The sequence below is a fragment of the Furipterus horrens genome, unplaced genomic scaffold (assembly GCF_987537825.1).
Source record: "Furipterus horrens unplaced genomic scaffold, mFurHor1.1.pri manual_scaffold_8, whole genome shotgun sequence".
Lineage (NCBI taxonomy): Eukaryota > Metazoa > Chordata > Mammalia > Chiroptera > Furipteridae > Furipterus > Furipterus horrens.
The window spans coordinates 44,723,628-44,741,772 of NW_028327178.1; the positions used below are offsets into that span (position 1 = coordinate 44,723,628).

Consider the following 18,145-nt stretch of genomic DNA (forward strand, 5'->3'; position numbering starts at 1 on the left):
TATAGACAAAAAATGATGAAAATTCTTCCAAAATATTTATCCAGAAAACAAATTCATTTAGAGGATGTAGATCATTGTAATATGTTTGAAATGATATAGGGTGGCTTTTCTAAAGGAAGCAGAGCCTGAGTTCCTATGAAGTTCCTAAATCCCCCAGTTACCCCCACTGCCAGATGAGGATGCCAAACACTGAGGAAATGACTTGCCCAAGGGGAGCTAATAAGCATGGAGGTGAAACTCAAAGCCTCACCTCCAAGGCACAAGGCTGCTTCTGTTCAGTATCTTCAGGGAGATCCCTTAAACAGGATCACGCAGACCAGTGCCCCTTACTGTAGACACACATTCTGGAGTGTGTTTACTTATTTGTGCTCCATTGTAATTATCCACAAAAACTCACCCAATATTGTGAGACTATACCCGAAAGTACTCAGTACTATATGTAAACCTGGAGATTTCACTGCGTGCCATCTCCCTTAGATACTTTATCACAAATTGAAACAAAGCCTCTTTAGCTCTATCTGAAAACATAGTTATACTGAAAAGGAGGGTAGTATGGTAGATGACTTAAAGGACTATTACTTACTTTGGGTTTGGGGTTCTATGAACTTGAGCTAGGAACTTCTCCATGCCTTGGTTTCCTCCTTTGAAATCAAGTAATAATAAGAGTAGCTCCTGAGCTCCTGTGAGGTTTTAATGAGGTAATGCATGTATTTCCCTTGCTTGCAAACATATTATAGTTACAAACACATTATAAGTGCTTCTCAAATGTTAGCTTATAGTATTGTTACTCACTTTCACAGCTTATCAATAGTAATTTGTCCAGGACTTAAAAAGTACATTTAAGAGGCTAGTGGAAATAAAAAAGTTATAGCTCCTATGGAGGGGCATATAGCAATATGTGGTTGCCTGGGCTTCTGAGAGACTATGTGGAGCAGACCTGCCAACTTTCATGGAACATATAGTATGAGTTGGAATACTTTTGTGAAGTTCAACCACTGATATTTGAGAGCTGTTTGTTATTGTAGCAATGTCTTTCAAGACCTAGACCTTCCCTGGGGTCTCTTTCTGATCCAGCCAGGCAAAATTTCTAGGCTAACTTCTATGGTCATATAGCTCTTTCTATATACTCCTACTGTTGAATTTTTATTATATTAAATTTTCAGTATCCGTTTACATAAATGCTGCCTTTTCTAGAAATCATAATTAGGTCGGGTTCATCTTTCTATCCCCATGGCCTAGTACAAGGCATGACATAGTGTAGGCATTTAATAACTTTATCCATTAATTTTTCTTAAATAGATTAATAGCAATGAAGTAATAAAATGTTATGTTTGGGAACAGTCTTTCTGTGCTTGCTGCCATTGTCCTCAAGCAGCCTGAATTCTTTCCCTCATTGTGTTTTATAAATATAATGTTGTATGTCTGCTATGGTATTGAAAAGATTGGTATGTTCTAAATAATTCTATGGTGGTATTTTTAAAATATTCCATTTTAAATTTGATGAACATATGCTAGAATACTGCTACTTCAAAGCAATATTAAAAAGAAAAAGAAAACAAAGCACTCCAAACTTAAACCAAATCAATAACCAGATTAAAAAAAGAAACAGTTGAGTAAAAGACATTTGGAGACACGCTGATCATTTCTGTAATGTGATTTTTTTGTGTGTGTGTGTGTGTGTGTAATGTGATTTTGATTGTATCCACCCCATTGTTAGATTTACATGATATTATATGTAATAAAATTATATTCAATTTAGTAAAAAATAAATTCATATTACTTTAGGCACTTTAGTATTCTTAAAAGCTTATGAAATAACAGCAAACAAAAGTCATAGCATTGACTTTGCTAATTCAGTTTTTGAGCCAATATAATAAAAATAAAAATGCTAACAAACACCTAAAATATTTTGAGTACCTATGTGCCAAATGTTTTACTATGTACTTCAACATGATCTCATCTTATTTAAGCTCTTAGTTATCTGGAGTGCTAAGTAGCTTTAGCCCCATTTTACAGATGAGAAGAATGTAGTTCAGAGTGAGTAATTTGTTTCAGATTACAACACAGCCATGAAGTTATGGCTACAAGGTTTGAATTTAAGAATGCCCTTTCTACTGTTCTACACTTTCCTCCAATTCAGTGTGTTCTAAACTCAGTGTTAGGAGCATATTTGAGGAGGTCATCTGTAAAATCAGCAATGAGATATAGAAGACTTAAGAGGAAATTAAACTTGCTTCTATACCTCCTAACAGGCACAGGTTCAATCAACCCTATACACAACAGAGTTGTGTCTAGCAGCTTTCTGTTTCCACCCAATGACACATGTTGGTTTAAACTAAGAAATACCTAAAATTCCACACATTTCTCCAAAACATTTCAGATCCACAAAGCTTTTGGACTGGTATTTGACTTTGCATTTCACTGATATATTATTGTAAATCCTTTGGCTTTTTCCTCAGTAAAACCAAATGAGAGTCATAATGTATATTCTTCCAAATTAAAATATTCATGGCTTCAACAAAACTTCTGTATGTACAGCTGTGGTATGTAAGCACTTTAGTTGAATACGAAATACACATAGGATCAATACACATAAAGTCAACTGTAAAGTTGACTTTACAGTTAATTTTAATGGGTGTGATGTATAATTTAAGAGGGTGTGATCCCCAGGTTCATACTTCAAATTGCAGCAGTAAGTCATTTCAGCAGTTGTCTAACTCATGGTGTGTTCCAAAATTAACAGTAGGGTCAGACTCTCATTTTAGATTGAAAACGTAAAGGCCACTTTCTGAATTTGGGATTCAAATACAAAAGTGGTTTGCTATCATTATTAAATTGGCCTCAAAGACTGCTAATTAGACCACTTGTCCTCAAAAACTGCCTTATTTGGCAGCTTAATCAGTGTGGTTATTTTTTTAAAGTAAGAGCTTTACTTACATTGAAAACTTCCAGTAGATTGCTAAAAATAATAAAAACAAACATAGACATTGAAACTTACACTCTTAAAAAACAAACAAACAAACAAACAAAAAGGAAATAAACCAGTGACTAAAACTGGCAGATTTTCCTTTATAGCTTGCTTTCGGTTTATAAATTTCTACTTCCTGCCCCTGGGAGGGTAGTGAAGGCTAGGTTATAGTGCTTCAGGTGCCAACTGTCTTCTGGGTTATGCTAATCTGTTGCTAGGTGCTCAAGGCTGCTAATTCAGCAAGAACTATTAGTTTTTGGCTACGGAAGTTCAAAGATTTACAGAAAGCTACCCTGGATATCTGTGGTTGTTGTCACTTTAGTTCTTGTTATTCAAAAATTTTTGTATTTTTGATCAGTTTTGACAAATGGCACACTCACAAATACAGTGAATTTACAATCTACTTCATTAAAATACACTAGCCATATCGATGAAATCAGTCTTTATCTAACACTTCGTTTGTTGGATCAGCCTGAAAACCTTTCTTCTTCTCTCAATCCCCACCCCCTCCTCCTGGACTTGCAGAGCAGGTTAGGGGACACTTCCATCTGACGGGAACACCCTTGTTTAGGGTTGTGGTTGGCTCCTGGCACTGTTCATTTGGGTAACTGCTCCCCGATCCACAGAGATGTCATGGCTCCCAGTGAGGTAATAAGGAACTCTATTCCCCCTAAGTTCTCTTAAAGTGGAGAAACAGCGGTTTATGCTGGTTGTTTGTGGCTTTGCCCCAAGTGAAACTGACTTACAGTGGTGTGCTATGATATAATCCTAGAGGAATCATCATTTGTTTGCTATAATGATCTTTGGACACTGGAAAGAGGGAAGGATGTAGGGAAGTTAACAGAGAAAGAAAAATGGTCAAGAAGAGAACAAAAGCTTATTGAGCACCTACTGTATTCCATTCACTGTGTTCAATTAGCTTGTGTAGTCTTACAGCTGCCTTAAGAAATAGAGCTCCCCGTTTATTAGTGAGGGCACCAAGGGAAATACTGCTTACTTGCCAAAACCATCCAGTAAATGGTTGGCTTTCTGTTGCCTGAAGAATCCCCATACCCTTACTCCACAACTTCTGAGTGCAGCTGGAATAGAGGAGGAGGGGTGGGAAGGCAGGACGGGGGGGGGGGGGAAAGAAAAACTAAAAGTGAAAAAAAACAAACAAACCCAAAAAACGAATGTGAAAGAACTCTGAAATGCTGCCAATAGTTATTCAAGGTTAATTCTACTGATGTGAGGGTAATCCTAAACAAGACCCCAAATTAGGCATACCTTGATCCATCTTCTAGTTTCTGGGTCACATGACTCCAGCTTTGCAATTTCAGGAGGGTCCTACTTTTCAGAAGCTATTTGGTAAATTCTGTACTTAATGCTCATCCCTCCCAGAGACATTGCTATGCAATAGGAAAATTTTGCCAAAAGTATAATGACAATTTTCTGCAAGATACATTTGGGAAGAGAACATTTATGTGCTTATTAGTAGGTTGATCCAGCTCCCAGGTTAGCCTTGTAAGCAGGAGGTCTGGGTGTGTTTTTTTGTTTGTTTTTTCTGCAGAGACAACTTCCTTGAGTCTTGTTTTCAGTTTCCACAATATTGCATTTTTAGATTCTCGACACTCTGTTACCTTTCACTCCTTCCCTGGAGGAAGCCCTTCCCTATCTCTGGAGCAGTCTGACTTGAAGACCTCTAAAGATGTTTTGTTTTGACTTAAGTAAAAAATGTGGAAACTTTATTCCAAATTTATTACCAGAAATAAGTCCATCAGCTATCTATTTGTTAATGGATTTCCCACAGTCTAACCTGACAAATGAACATATTGCTTTGCTCAAAAAGTAGAAAGACACAGTGATAAAAACAAAATTCACCTGGGGAGGAAATGACATTTGGCATATTTTTTAAATGTTATAATCATTTGGGGCTGCTATGGACTGAATATTTGTGTTCACCAAAATTCACGTGTTGAAATTGTAACCTCCAAGGTGATGGTATTAAGACGTGGGGCTTTTGGGAGGTCAATAGGCCCTAAGGGTGAAGCCTTCATGAATGGTGTTAGTGCCTTTATAAAAGGGACCCCAGAGAGCTCCCTCACATTTCCTCCACGTGAGGGCCCAGCAAGACGTCAGCAGTCTGCAGTGCAGAAGCAGGTTTTCACCAGACATCAACTCTGCCGTTGACCAGATCTTGGACTTCTAGCCTCCACACATAAAAGAAATAAATTTCTGTTGTTTAAGCCACTCAATGTATAGTAATTTGTTACAACAGCCCTGATGAATGAAGACAGGGGTATTATGGTACTCATTCCATGTCATATTACGGAAAATAGAACTTCTTAGGTAAAGTAAACGAGTATCTCAGTGCTCAACACACATGTAAAGTCAGATCAGAGCTTCGTAACAGAAAAGCAGCTATATTTTTATAGGTTTACAGTACAAGCATGAAGCTGTGGGTATTATGAATTTTGAAAATGGGAACAAAGATTGCAACAAGTATTTACTTAGTTTATTTTTCCTAAGCTTGAGGATTTGTTGCAATTACTAGGTCTGAGGCCATGAGGTCGTCAAAAACACTATCTTGGATGTGACGACAGACCTCAGTTCCCTGCTCTGATGGCTCAAGAACCATTACCAAGGAGAAATGAGACACGTTAAAAATATCTGAATAAAATGAAGTGAGAAGAAGAAAAAAAGCTTTGTGTTTCCAGGGGAGCTTTTGTTTATGAAATTGAAGCTGTACAGTCACCTTGAGTGCTAATTGAAACCCCACAGTGTCCCCACCAAGGGGCCATCAAAAGTGGGCAATGGCTTGGAGAATCTTCTTGTTTATTTGATTTTTTTCATAGAGGCTCATCAGTTCCTATTTTTAAAAACATAGAACTTTTCCAAAAAAGTCAAACTTCATTCTCTCATATAGGCTTTGCAAAGGATTTGATGTCGTTTTGGTATTTTGGACTCTCACCTACCTACAAGGTATAAACAAACCACCTTTGAGGCAGGTCTCATCACAGACCACACCCTGGTTATCAGTTGCAAAGGTCTGTCATCAGCTTCCGTTGCCTCAGACTTGCTACCTCCCTGCCCAAATGCTCCCTACTCCCCACGTGCCTGAACACATCTTGCATGCCAGATGAAGAGCTTGTGGTTGGGCTGGACCTTCCCTCCCTGGGAAGAAATAGCCGCCTACGGAATATCAGAGCAATTCTAATCAGGCATGACTCAGCTATTCCGTGACTTCCGTTCTCACTTTTCCTTGATTAGGCTGTACACTGGTCCTACTTGTAGAAACACGGGTATGTGTCTCCCCAGCCCTCTTCAAGTTCAAGAGGGAAAAGTCCCTTTTAAGAGGAATATTTAGAAGATTCTATAATGGCATTCTTGCCATGGGTGGTACCCCCCACCCCTTGCCATTGCCCCTGTTCTCTCCTCTTTCCCCCAATTTGCTGTCCGGATGTTTCTCTTTTACCCCAGTTTTCTCAGAGTTTGGGATTATCAGTCTAAAGTTAGATCCAGAATTCATCACCATTATCAATAAAACTTTGCAGTTATTTTTTTCAAACTCGTTTTTTCCTGTTCACACATTTATTTCAAAATAATTAAAGCAGCGATGTGTGTTTCTGTTTTAGTATAATTTTAAATCTTTAAAATGTGGAAAGATGATTTACTTTGATCTTACCATTAATGGGATACAGATTTTTTCTTTCTGGAGATTTTAAAAACTTACATGAAGCTGCAAAATGCTGAAGGGGGCAGCCCTGCTGCCGAAAAAGAAGGAACAAAAACTGCATGACATAAATACTTGTTAGGAAGTAGCACATTAAATCTGTTGGTTTTCTTTTATGACTTCGACTATTGCTTTTTTCTTAAAGAGAACAGAAAAGGAAAAGATAACCTACCTAAAATATTAACATTATTTTCAAGTTCTAGGATAATCTAGAACAGAGTCATTTTGAAGAAAAGGAAGTAGGTTTCATTTCTGGCAGTGGATCCCCACCACTGATTTGCATGTTTCTTGACATGATAAGCTCTATGAGGATGCCTTGAGTTCATTCCACAGATGGAAAATAGCAAGTACAGGAATTAGCGAAACATTCACAGGGACTACCATCTGAGGTTTGATTTTGAATCAAGAGATAGTGTCCGACACACATTTCTCTGAGCATGCTTGTCAAAAATCTCACATTCCAGATGCCCCAAGAATGCATGCATTGAACACTCACACACCCCATCCACCAACTGCACCTAGGTGGCCCCTGCACACACGTTTTAATAGTTACAACAGAGCATGCTCCCAAGCTTTCAAGCTTCTACAGCCCTCAGCCAATCAACTGCCAAAAAGATGCTCAAGCAGCAGTTGAAGTGGGTCTGACCGCTGGTACTGACTGTTGCTCCAGAGAACTTCCTGTGAGCCCCAGGGACTCAGAGGAGGTGATGAGGAGTCTGCCAGAAAAGCCCAGGCAGTCAGTCTGCTTCCTGCCCTCATTATTCCTCACTCTCTCATCGTTCTCTGGAGACCATAAATCTGTTTTGGGGGTTCAGATAGGCCATGCTACCCAGTAGTAACTAGTTACTACCAAAAATGATGAACAGAACAATAATTCTAGCAGAACAATAGTTTTACATTATCTAATGTTTTCTTGGCTTTCTAAAAAAATTACTTGTTGTTTTTGTATTCTTTTGTTGCAAGTAGAATACTGTGCTTAAGCCAAGCAGGCAATGTAAAGCTCTGACTTCAAAGCCATTTCTTGATAAAACATCAAACAGCCCGGAGTGGACCAACAGTTATCTAGAAGTCTACAGATAATTAACTGAAACTCAGCACCCACTTGCCTTGGGAATTTCTCATGGTTCTACTTGCTTTTGTTGCCATTTCTTCTATGTTTTGTTTGGCAGGGAGAGGTTTGGATGCCTCTCAATAAAATTCCTACCAAGCATGGGGAATTCCTGCTTAGCCTTGCAGAGGCCTGAAACATGCACTGTGCACTCATTTGCTTCTGGAGGCGACATCATTTTGCCTCTCCCTCTTGATTTGGAAACACCACTGCCTGCATCTTCTCCTGATCTTTTCCTTACTTTAGAGGAGCAGCATACTTTCTGCCAGGAATGTCAGAAATATTGTCTTTTAAACTTAGTTTTGAAAACTGTGACGGTACTAAATCTACAGAAGCCACAGAGCTCACACTATGGATTTGCTGGTGCCATGAGTATATTAGTGAGGCCCTCTCTCATCTTCCAACCTTCAAACTCCAGCCCTCTCAATCCCTTTATTTTGAGTCAAGCGGATGGTCTCACCACTCCAACCCCCCTGCATTTTCCCACTCCCCACCTCCATGCATTGCCCATTCATCAAGCCACATCTCTCTTTAAATGTGAAGACTCACCTTAAACCCCACCACCTCTTCCAAGGAGTCTCCCCTGATTAAGTGGGGATGAAGAAACCTCCGAAGCATGACTGACAAACTCCCAATACATAAGAACACATACATCCCAAAACAAACACAGAAACTCACAAAAAGAGAAAATTACACATTCTCTACTTTCTGATTGTATGCTCCTATGAGTGTAAGGGAATAAACTTTATGCCAAAACCAATTAATCATTTCAAACAATAAGGCATTTTTAATATTCTTGGGGGTTACTCAGGAAAACACTGTTCTGACTTCTCTTTCCCAGTGATTCTCCTCTTCCTTTAAATCCTGCTTCCTTTTCTTCTTAGCTTCTTGGATGCACAACTAACGGGGACTGCCAGTTGCCCAATACGAATGATATGGAGAACACTAAAGGGAGCTGGTCCTTGCAATACCTCCTGGTTGCTGAATCACACTGTTTGGGATGAACCGGCATTTGAGCCTGGCAAAGGCCTTAGCTCCTTAATTTTGTCATCAGGAAGCCTGATGACTCCATGTCTGGTATGTTGTCATCAGGGACCAAAAACACTCTAAAGAGGGCCCTGCTAAAAGAATGGGAACAAGGCTCCTGGTAAGACTCAATGCCTAGCCTCAAATAAAACCTTTGGAAAGCAAAGGGATCTCTACAGAGCACTGGATATGAGGCAATCACAGCAGAAAATAGAAACAGACATGTTTGCTGCCCTCTTGGGTCAGTGTTAATGCCACGTGTGGAGGGCAGAGAGACTTGTGGCAGAAAATGACCAGAATGAGGAGAAACACAGATGGCATGATGAGAGCTGGCAGTTAGAACATGGCATCAACACCACCGCCACAGAAGCTTTCTAGCTACAAAGCCACGCTATGCAACCTTTAAGCACAACATTGCTGATTTTGTGGTTGTAAAACGTACCTTCAACAGCAGAACTCAGTTTTATGACACCTTGAATAAAAACAAAAAGTGGCAGTTATATAATGGACCTGAATTACCTTTCCCAATCTTCTCACAACAAACACATGCTTCAGAGCTGGATTTTTTTTTTCCCTGGCATTTTGATAATTTAACTAAACAAACATCAACTTCAAGATCTAGGTAGTTTTCAGTCCTTGATTAAACATCATGGGTGTCTTCATTTTTCCACAAGAATCATTTGGGGGGAGATTTTCACTAAATGGATCTGGCATGTTCTTGGGTGAAATGAAGACCAAGTTTGTTTGTTTGACTATTTCTGTGTATACATCATGCTGAATAATGGATTGATACAACTTCCCACAACAGGACACTAGTGTCTAGTACTTCCTATTTATTACTGTGTATGAGAGCATTTGGTACATATTGGAACAAGGTTTCTGCTGAAATGTGTAACAGGTGGTTAAAAACCATGGTGTGATCTGGCAACTTCCTTCTTTGGGGTAGCTGGGCCACGGGCCATTTTCTGGTCTGATGAGTTCAGCATTCCTGCTCCCTGAAGGTCAGACAGTGAAAGGGCTATTTGAGCATGCCAAATTGTTCAGGAAACAAGTGGACATTACCTTTGGCTGTATACTCATGTGTTTTTTGGTGAATTTAAAGGTGAACATACTAAACTAAGATAAATTAGACCTGCTTCAATAATTTGATTTAAAAAGTATTTTTTGGTAAAACCTAGTTTTAAATGAATAATATTCCCCAAACTCTCTGTGATAGCCATGATAAAAATATCTACAGTTTCATTTGGTTGACATTCTGATTCTCTTTGAAGCTAGAGGAGTTTCAAATTAAAAATGGAAACAAAACTGGTGAACCAAATTGGCATCAGCATGAACACACTCTGATTTTAACAGATTATGTTTGCAAAAAGATAAACTTTGCTCTCTGGGTTTCCAAAAGGCTATTTTCAAGTTACCTGTTTAATTTCATGTTCCTGCAGAACCAGTACTGTCTGCTCAATGTTTAACAAGGGACTCTCCAGGGGAAAAAGTATGTATACATATATGTATGTGTATTTATTATAAATGTTGCTGATATGAATAATCCATATTACAGAATTTACAAATAATAATAGAATATGCAGTATTCTTTAGTGCCAGTTATATTATAGCCAATTGATTCTCACATAATGCTTTTGTTGATTTTGGCCAAACACTTGTATTCACAGCCAGCAAGTCAACTATGATTTGACAAATCATGCACTGGGTAGCATTTCAATCTGCTCTTTTCCCAGTTAATTATCATTACATCATTTTTCTGACCTGCTGTTAAAACTTTTTTACTTTAATATAAGTTCTTTTCATTAAATTAAAACTATTTCAACGTTAACACTATGCAAATACTTCCACCATGACTTATCTCAAGCTACCAGTTTGATGTCATGACTGTGGCATTGGGAAGAGTTGGGCAGTAGCAACATCATTATGTAGTATTTCACTATAGAAGTGCAGTAGATATCAACAACCTCAAGAATATAGATAGTAAAATGTAGTCAAATGAGTAAGATGTAAATATTTTTTACTGGGGACCCCCCCAAAACAGAATTTATTTATTAAAAATGTGTATTTAATTTTACATGTTTAAACTTCAGTCACCTTTAAAGTACTCTCCATTTGATGCAATACACCTATTGAAACTTTTTCCTACTGCTTAAAATAGTTTTTAAACCCATCTATTTTGATGGCTTTTAGTGCTTCTGCTGTTTTTTGTTTCACCTCTTCCACATTGGCAAAACGTTTCCCTTTGAGGAATTTTAGCATCCGCGGAAACAAAAAAAGAAGTCACTTGAGGCAAGATCAAGTGAATAGGGAGGGTGGGGCATGGGGTCATGCCATTTTTGGTCAAAAACTGCTGAACACTCAGTGGGCAGGTGTGCTTGTAAATCCCTCATCATGAAATGGGCAAATGTGTTGAAAGAATCTTCAAAAAAATTAACTGAAGCCAAATGCAGCCTCTCACAACAACGCCAGCTGGTATACTGTTACAGATGGGTTTCTAGAACACTCACCTAGCAGGGAAACCTGTACTACAATTGGCCTGCCCTCCAGAAGATAATTCCATTTTCGGGGTCCCCCCTTGTAGGTATATATTACCTTTGTTTTTAATATAATTTATTTAATTATACATTTAAATAATTTAATTTATAATAATGACTGTGTTTAATAACAGACTTGCAAAATTTCTGAAAATTAACAACTGGCTCTTACAAGCTGGTATGTACCAGTCTAGCATAGCATTATTATAACTGATGTTTATTCCCACTCAGGTTCAGAAAAGAAAATCTTAATCTTCAAAATACTTTCTGAGACAGTCACAAAAAGGGTTATAACTTAACTGAACAAGCTGAATGTGAGTGAGCTTAGCCTTTATAGTTATTTTGCCAGTAATTTCAAAACCTCTTAAACCTGTCATACACAAAAATATACTACACATAGATTACCTTGGAAATAACAGTCATGGACAATCAACTAAGAACACAACCTAAATGGACCTGGCATTCTTTTGGTCAGGCAACTATGCCAAGAGGTATGAGTCACTGGCTTATTAAACAATGATCCTGTCTTTTTTAAACTGTGGAATCTTTATACAGGAAACCAGGTCAGAATATAATTTTCTTCAGCCATATTTATTTTTGTGTTTAACCATAATGTCAGCAAAAGTTATTCAAGTGAAAGGGCAACAAGGCACTCTAATCATTGTGTAGAAATAGGCTCTATGCAAGTAAAGCAAGAAATCTAAACAAATTCTAATGGGAGATGTGGGTGGTGGTGGACCACAGCCCAGTAATGCATTTATTGAGTAAAGGGAAAAGGTAAGTTAAAAAACAAATAAAAGTCTGACTTTAGAACGCTAATGAGAAAGATTATTTTAATAAAAACTTTAGTGAGTCATTACCTCCATATGGCCCGTTCTTATTATTTTTTTTAACCCGAAATCAAACTTTTCCTTATAGTAAGATAGGCCTTTAGCTAAATCTAGTTGGATAGCTAATATTAACCATATACAAAAAAAAAATTATAGAACAAGGGGAAATATATATTTTATTTTAAAATAGGAATATATTTTAAAGTTTGACTCTTTAAGAAATGATTGATGTTGATGCTAAAAAGTTACACATAGCACTGCTGACTTCCAGCACAACTGACATTATTTAGTGACTGGCTGACATTGACATTGCCTGAAATTCAGGGTAAGCAATAGCATGTACATATATGTATATATACACAATGGATCCTACACTCCCTACCCCACATTTAATTCTTCATGGTCTGTAGAAATATTTGAAAAATAAAATAGAAAAAAGGAGAGAAAAGGAAAAGGAAACCAATTGTTCTTTCCTTAACTTGCTATCTTTAGTGTAGTAAAAGCCTAATCTTGCGGGTGATTCATGCAGACCATGCCCATTGTCTTCCTGCAGGTCAGAGACAATCACTAACCAGATATGCTTTCTGTAGCAGTTCTCCAACTCCAAAATTACTCCACCCTCTTTCCTATCACTTTCACCTAATGATTAATTTTAATTGATCTAAAATAATTCTTAGGAGAAAAGTTCAGGTTAAAATAATTTATGCTAAACTTTAAATGGCTGGGGCTCACTAAAACCCTCCAATGATACCTCACTGTTGTTGAAAAATTAATCAAAATTTTAACCCTGGCTATTAGGCCCTATGTGATATATTCCTGCTTATTTTCCTATTTCTTCCACTTCATCTCACTTTCTCTTTTATTGAAGATGCTTTAGCCACTTCTGTCTTCTCTCTGTGCTTTGCAATGCTAATGGCTTTCTGCTTTTGGCTAGTGCACTTTGCTGCTCTTTCTGGCTTGAATGCTCTCCCCTAACTTGCCAGAGCTTCCTACAGCTAGATCTTTCTCCTCATTCAGATTTTACTTCAAATGTCACTTCCCACAAAGAGTTCTTCCTTGATTACTATATTTAGAGCAGTCCTAGTAATAACTCTCTAGACTATCTTTCTCTTATATTGTATTTTTTATAGCGATTATCACCTCTTAGAATTATTTCATTGAGTCATCATTTGGTTCCTCGTCTGTATCTACCTTCCCTGTTAGAACGAAGCAGAATGAGGGCAGGGACCTGCTCTGCCTTGCTTGCTACTGTGATTCCCCTGCCTACAACAGTGCCTGACATTGAATAATACCCAATATTATCAGATGAATAACTGATCATTAGCAAGTGTTTCCAGGTGTTCTAAAAAAGAATTTCCCTATCCCAGCAAATGTATTTCAAACATGTTATTTTAGTTGTGGATACTGTTGAGCAGAGTCTTCAAATTTCACTCGAATGACCACTGTTTCTACTCAGAGGCTGGTCTTAATTAAGGTGAATACAGAGATGGAGAGTGAATATACATAAATTATAGTAAATAATTAAGAATAATTAAGTTTCAGGATTATAATGTTAAAAAGATACCCCAAGAAGTAAGTTTATCAACTAATTGGAGACAAGATAATGCCCTAAATGGACTTCAAGGAATGTTAGCTAATTGACTTTATATCTATATATCTCTAGAATCTTCATTTCTCACCTCTACTGTCCTTATCTTAGGCCAAATTATCATAGTAATGTTCACATGAATCTGTAGTATAAGAACAGAGAAAGAGGAGCTAAGGAAGAGCCTTTTAGTTATTAATACCCTCCTTCCAGTGCATTCTCATACTTTAGCTGGAGTTATCTTTTCAAAAGGTAAGTCCAATTATATATATCTCTCACACCTTTAAAAGTCTTAAATGGCTTTTTATTATTCTGAAGATAAAGCTCAAAAAGCTTAACATGACTTGGAAAGATCTTCATGATGTCACCCTTTACAGAATAAAAAAGGTTACAAATTCCTCCTATTATTTCTAATAGAGAAATGGGGGCTATATACCTTCTTCTTGAATCCAGACAAGCTCTTGACTGCTTTGACCATTAAAATAGAGTGGAAATGATGCTCTCCCAGTGTCTGTGCCCAGGCCTTAGGAAACAGACAGCTTCTTCCTCCTGTCTGTTAGATCACTCCCTCTTGGAACCTTGAGACACCAAGTTAGAAGTCCTGAGACTGCTATGATGGAGAGGCCAAGTGTAGATATTCTGATAAACCATATCAGATGAGAGAAGAAGCTAGAAGGCCTGGAGAAACCGTTGATAAAAGCTGGGAGAAGACAGGAAAAAAATATCCTTGGAGACTGAAAGAAAATGCAACTTTTCTGATGTAGTGGCAGAGAGTTTGGAAACATTATGACCTGTAGTATTATGGAAAATAGAAAATATACTTAATGAATTCTTAGATTTTCATGAGATTTCCAGGCAGAATGTTTAAACTGTCAAATAGTTTTTTTAAATAGTCACATATAATAAAATATAAAGATGAATTTAAAAAAAAGAACTGTTCACTTTTCAAGCAAAATTTAGACAAAATATACAACTAGTACTTGTTAATATAAAGAAAAAAGTAAAAAGGTTTCACATTCCTAGCTTTTTTAAAGGAAAATTTCTCTCTCAGAAATTGACAGGGTGAAAATCATCTTGTGGGTGTGGCTGTAAGACCCTTTAATGATTTTAGAAAGATTTAAGTGTGCCTCACAAGCTTGTAAAAAGACAAAAGGGCTTCTAAGAATCCTAAGGGCGCTGTTCCACAAAGATCTATGTTGAGGAGAATTGTGGATACGTGTTTTGTCAAATGGAGAAGTCTAATAAGATTCCTAGAAAGCCCACAAAGATTTCAAGAGAAGTATATTAGTGGATACATTATCAGCTTGGACAAAAATAAGCAGATGTCATTGAAAATGAAAGAGTCTTTTAAGTCCCTAACCTTCTACAGCCAGGAAATAGGCTGAGAAGATCATTTAGTTGCAAATACCGTTTCTTATGTACTATGGACTGAATTGTGCCCCTCCCCCTAAATGTTGAGGTCCTAACTAATTCCCAATATGATGGTATTTGGAGATAGGGCCTTTGGGATGTAATGAAGCTTGATAAGGTCAGGAAGGTGGGACCCCCATGATAAAATTAGTGCCCTTATAAGAAGAGGAAGAGAAAGATATTGCTTTCTCTACATGTATGCACTGAAAAAAGGCCACATGAGCACACAGTGAGAAGCTGGCTTTCAGCAAGACAAGAAAGTACCCAGCACAACTCGATGATGCTGGCACCCTGATCTTAAATTTCCAGTTTTCAGAATTGGGAGAAATAAATATCTGTTGTTTAAGCCACCTACTGTATGGTATTTTGTTAAAGCAGCTTGAGCTGACTAAGACATTATGCAAATAGGAGAACTCTAAAGGTACAACCAAGAGTTTGGAGGGTGGAGACAAGAGCTGCAGAGAATCATTCCTGGAGAGTGGGACTAGGCTCTCCAGTCAAGGAACTGGCAATGCATGAATTTCAGAGTTCTATGGTCCAGTAATTGCTATGTGCCCCTCATTCTTCCACTCTTTGAATGAGAGTGCTCATTGCATCGATCTCATCTCTGTATCATTAATATGTGCTGGGTGTGTATGGAGCAGATTCTTTTTCATTTTAGTTCACAAATTTTCATATTGAGAGAAACTGTAATAGAGAACTACATCAAAGGAACTTCATCAACACTTGGACTTTATTTAGATTGTAAGAATCTGAATCTCAAACTTCATGCCATAAAGAGATAAGATTTTTGGAGGGCTTTAGAAGGAGTATATTTTGATTTACAGAGGAATCTAAATAATTTGTGTACAAATTAGAGGGTGAACCATAGCTGAGTAAAAATGGCTACAAATTAATTGAAATCGTTCCAATGGAGAGAAGGCATGTCTGTCATTCTCTATGATCTGGGAGGGCTCTGTGGCTCTTTTGACCCATATGGTGAAGTATGCTCTGCTAGTATCTGGACCCAGACCTTAAGATTTCCTATCTTTTGGACACTATTCCTGGAAGCTGCAATCCTGGAGGTGCCACTTACAGGTGCTCTGTTCAATAGTCTCTTCTGAGCCTATACTCCCAAACACTGAAACTAAGGTGCCAGACATGTGAATAATGCCATCCTGGACCACCTCAACCAGTCCTGCCTCTAGCTAAATATGAAACAGAAGAATCACCCAGCTGAACCCTGATGAAATTCTTGACCCATACGATCATAGGTTATAATAAAGTAGTGGTTTTTAAGTTGCTGACCTATACTTTGGAGTAATATGTTATGTAATGCCAGATAACTGAAAGTTACATGTGCCTAATTTCTCTGGCCTCTACTCCAGCCATAGTACACTTTTGGTTCTCTGAATATTAGCATGACATTAATAGCAACATGAACATTAATATCTCCTCATTCTTCTTGATCTTTCAGCTCTTAGTTTATAAGGATTTTCTCAGGAAAGTTCTCCCTGACCCTTTAGATTAGTTTCTTTGTTACAGTAGACTTGTCCCCCCTCCTCCAGAAAAATTGTATTTATTTCTTTCAGAGCAATTATCTGTGATTATTTTATTAATGCCAGCCTCCACCTCTAGATTGTAAACTCTGTGAACAAAGAGTAGGACTTTTTGATCATCACTGAATTCCCAGAGTCCAGCAGTATGCCTGGACAAAATAAGTGCTGAGTACATATTTGTTAAGCAGATGAATGAAATATTTGATGCAACTTATAAGGGCTCTCTTTTTACCACAGCCTTTAATAACTGTGCCACAGTTCTTCTCTCACATACTGCCAGCGTTTGGATTCAAAGTTATTGTAACTGGGAAAGGCAGTGTGACATGACACCAGGCCACCGCTCCTGCCTTGCTATTGTCTGTGAAGGCTGCTCAGCACAACTGAAGTTGCTGAAGTTCCTTTTTGTAAACCTGTTGCAGAGAAGAGGAAGTGAAAGGTTGCTTCTGCGCGTGTATGGGCACAAGAGAGCAGAGAGAAAAAAACAATCAGTGCCCATTGGTGAAAATCAGGAAGCATTCCTGAGCAGCTAAAGAAAGTTGTGGCTCTGGCTGGGTAGCTCAGCTGGTTACTGGACCATCCTAATATGCCAAGGTTGTGAGTTCAATCCCCCGGTCAGGGCATTTACAAGAATTAACCAGTGAATGTGTTAATAAGCGGAACAACAAATTGATGTTTCTTTCTCTCTCCCTTCATCTCTTTCTCTAAAATCAATAATAAGAATTAAAACAAAAACAAACAAAAACAAAGAAAGGTGTGTGTGCTCAGATTATTTAAATTATTCTAAATTTAAGTTTAGGAATAATTTCTAACTAGATTGAGGGCTTTTTTCTACTTTACCCCTTCATTCAAAAGAGGAAGGACCGGGTTGAGTGCAGATGTCTGGGTAAGGATTCTGTTCCCTTCAGATGCACTGCCCTCAGAATTGTTTTCTTCATACCTAATTTGTATTCTACTGTTTTAAAAAATGCACTTCCCCACTTATTTAGTCCTGTGGATGTGGAAAATAGATGATCTATTGGAAACAGTCTTTCTTAAATATTTTCTGCTCTATTTCTTTAAGGTTTTTGTTTGTCATTTTTGTTGTAAGTGAAATAAGCTTAGGTATCTATAAATGTCCTTATAATTTCCATGTTATAACTTAAAAAGTTTTTCCTTTGCCTTGTTACACTGTAGTTCTACTTAACACTAGTCACCGAATAGTTTCACGTACAATATTTCATTAAATGAGTTCAGTAGAGTTCCATTTAGAGAAAGGAAAATCGCCATTTACCCATAATAAACCTGCTCTTTTTAATGAAAAACACTCCAAAATGGCAGGGCTACTATTTAGACAGACACATTTTGCATCATTTTAGTGAGTGTGCATACTCTGGGACTATGCCCATTTCTACTTCTCTGATTTATCCTCCCAGCCTAAGTACACAATACTGCACT

The 18,145-nt window shown here is 37.7% G+C and overlaps 1 protein-coding gene across 2 annotated transcripts in view; it reads right to left on the reverse strand.

Moving 5' to 3' along the window:
- The window catches only part of DLGAP1 (DLG associated protein 1), a 362,099-nt gene that overhangs the window by 90,186 nt on the left and 253,768 nt on the right, over positions 1 to 18,145 (reverse strand). For both annotated transcript variants that reach the window (XM_090285774.1, XM_090285775.1), the window contains exon 5: positions 9,257 to 9,286. In XM_090285774.1, the coding sequence (XP_090141900.1) occupies positions 9,257 to 9,286 (30 nt within the window). The remainder of the gene's footprint in view (positions 1 to 9,256; positions 9,287 to 18,145) is intronic.